The sequence below is a fragment of the Eimeria mitis genome, genomic scaffold (genome assembly GCF_000499745.2).
Source record: "Eimeria mitis Houghton genomic scaffold, Emh_scaff2877, whole genome shotgun sequence".
Lineage (NCBI taxonomy): Eukaryota > Apicomplexa > Conoidasida > Eucoccidiorida > Eimeriidae > Eimeria > Eimeria mitis.
In genome coordinates, this window is record NW_013571216.1 from 1 (window position 1) to 2082 (window position 2082).

A 2082-nucleotide genomic window follows, 5' to 3' on the forward strand; every position below is an offset into this window, starting at 1 on the left:
TATATATATATATATATATATATATATATATAATAAATTATAAGCAAAACAAATGGGGGCCCCCAGTACCCTCTAAACCCTAGAAGGGGTAGAGGGGGCCCCCCTAGATCCCCTTTCACGCTACAGAGGGCCCCCTAGGGCTAGGGGCCCCCTGAACTGCAGGGGGCCCCCCTTACTCAGGTTGGGGGCCCCCCTAGGGGCCCCCCTAGGGGCCCCCCTAGGGGCCCCCCCCCGGGAGGAGTAGGGGGGGGGCCCCCTACTCAGCTGGGGGGCCCCATGCTGCAGTGGAGGTTCTGAGTATCTCTGCAACTTGGTGTCTTACTTTTTCATCGATAACTCGTGCTGCAGCAACAGCGAGGCCCCTGAGGGCCCCCTGGGGGGCCCCCTGTACCCCCCGTGCCCCCAGGGCCTCGAGGGGCCCCCCAATGCTGCAACGGCTGGGGCCCTCTAAACGCATGCAAGAGAAAGCCCCAACCAAGTACCCAGTGGTGGGGTCGGTAATAACACACTCTACTTTTGCTGCTGCTGCTTCTTCCTCGCTTGTGGGGTCTAGATACACAGTACCTTCAGTATGAGGGGCCCCCTGGGGCCCCCCTGCTTGGGGGCCCCCCTGGTGGGGGCCCCCCTGGTGGGGGCCCCCATGGGGGGCCCCCAAAGGAGAAGATGCAGGAGAAGCATAAGAAAGGGCCCAGCAACGCCAGCGGAGAGGCAGCCCCGCATGCACTGCAGCAGCAAAAGCTGCGTTGCAGCAGCAAGACTCTCTGCTGCCATCGTCCTGCTGCAGCAGCACAACAACTTGTATAATACACCGAGGGAATTGGGGTGTATAGACAGCTGCATGCAGCAGCTGCTGCAGCCTATGCTCCATACATCTATCCCAGTCAAGCGAACGTTTCTTTATAGATGAGGGGCCCTGGGGGCCCCCCCCTCTATCTGCTGCTGCTGCTGCAGCATATGCTGCTGCTGCTGCTTCGCGCTGGGCCCCTAGACTCTCTCCTGCTGCTGCTGCTGCTCGTGCTGCAGCAGCAGCAGCAGACATACGAGCTGCTGTAGGCTGCTGATAGAGGGCCCTCACGCACACACTAATACCTGCTTCGGTGGGGGGGGCCCCCCGGGTATCGAGGGGCCCCACCACAGTAGCCAACGCAACCGTCAGCCCCTGCAGCAGCAAACCACATACACACACACATGCATGCATGCATGCATGCATGCAGCAGCAGTAGCTGCTGCTGCTGCTGCTGCTGCTGTAGGTACAGTAGATGGTGCTGGGAACTCCTCCACTCCCGTTGCTAGAATTGCTTCTGCTGCTGCTGCTGCTGCTGCTGCTGCTGCTGCTGCTGAGACATCCCTCCTACATATTCTTCTTCTGCTTCTACAGTTCCTGCTGCTGCTGCTGCTGCTGCTGCTGCTGCTGCTGCTGCAGCCTCTCGTACCTGGGTACACCGCGCGCTCCCGTGGGGGCCCCTCAGGGGCCCCAACTCAATCTTTGTTGGCCTCAGCGCCGTCGCGGTGAGACGGCCGTCGGGCCGCAGTGCCGTAGGCAAACCAAAAAAACTTTCTTCTTCAGGGGGGCCCCCAGGGGGCCCCCCAGGGGGCCCCTCTAGGGCCCCAGGGGGCCCCCCAGGGGGCCCCTCTATGCTCCCAGGGGGGCCCCCAGGGGGCCCCTCTATGCCCCCAGGGGGCCCCTGCAGAGGGGGGGGCCCTATGGGGGGCCCCTGGTTCTCTTTAGTGGACCCATGCTCACCATTGGGGGGCCCCATAGGGGCCCCCTCCTCTACCTTGGGGGCCCCCTGGTTACCCTTGGGGGGCCCCTGTACCCTATTGGGGGCCCCTGTTTGGGTTTGTATAGAAGAGTCGACAGCCATGGTCTAGGAAGGAAGAGGGGGGCCCCCTGGAGGGGCAGAGGGTACCGGGGGCCCCCAACAGCTACGGGGCCCCTCGGGGGCCCCCCTGCAGCAGCAGGGAGAGGGGAGCTGCAGCAGCAAGAAGAGAAAAAGATATAGAGAGAGAGAACTGCAGCAGCAGAAGAAAAGGAGACAGCAACTGCAACACCCCACACAAAGAATATGCGAGCAGCAGCAG

The 2082-nt window shown here is 62.2% G+C and overlaps 1 protein-coding gene across 1 annotated transcript; it reads right to left on the reverse strand.

Annotated features, from left to right (window-relative positions):
* Positions 1-1289: 1289 nt before the first annotated feature.
* EMH_0059790 (3' exoribonuclease family, domain 1 containing protein, putative) lies at positions 1290-1865 on the reverse strand (the record flags this gene model as incomplete). Its single annotated transcript, XM_013497718.1, has 1 exon — positions 1290-1865. One exon carries the CDS (start codon positions 1863-1865, stop codon positions 1290-1292), a length of 576 nt encoding a protein of 191 aa, XP_013353172.1.
* Between the last annotated feature and the right edge of the window lie 217 nt (positions 1866-2082).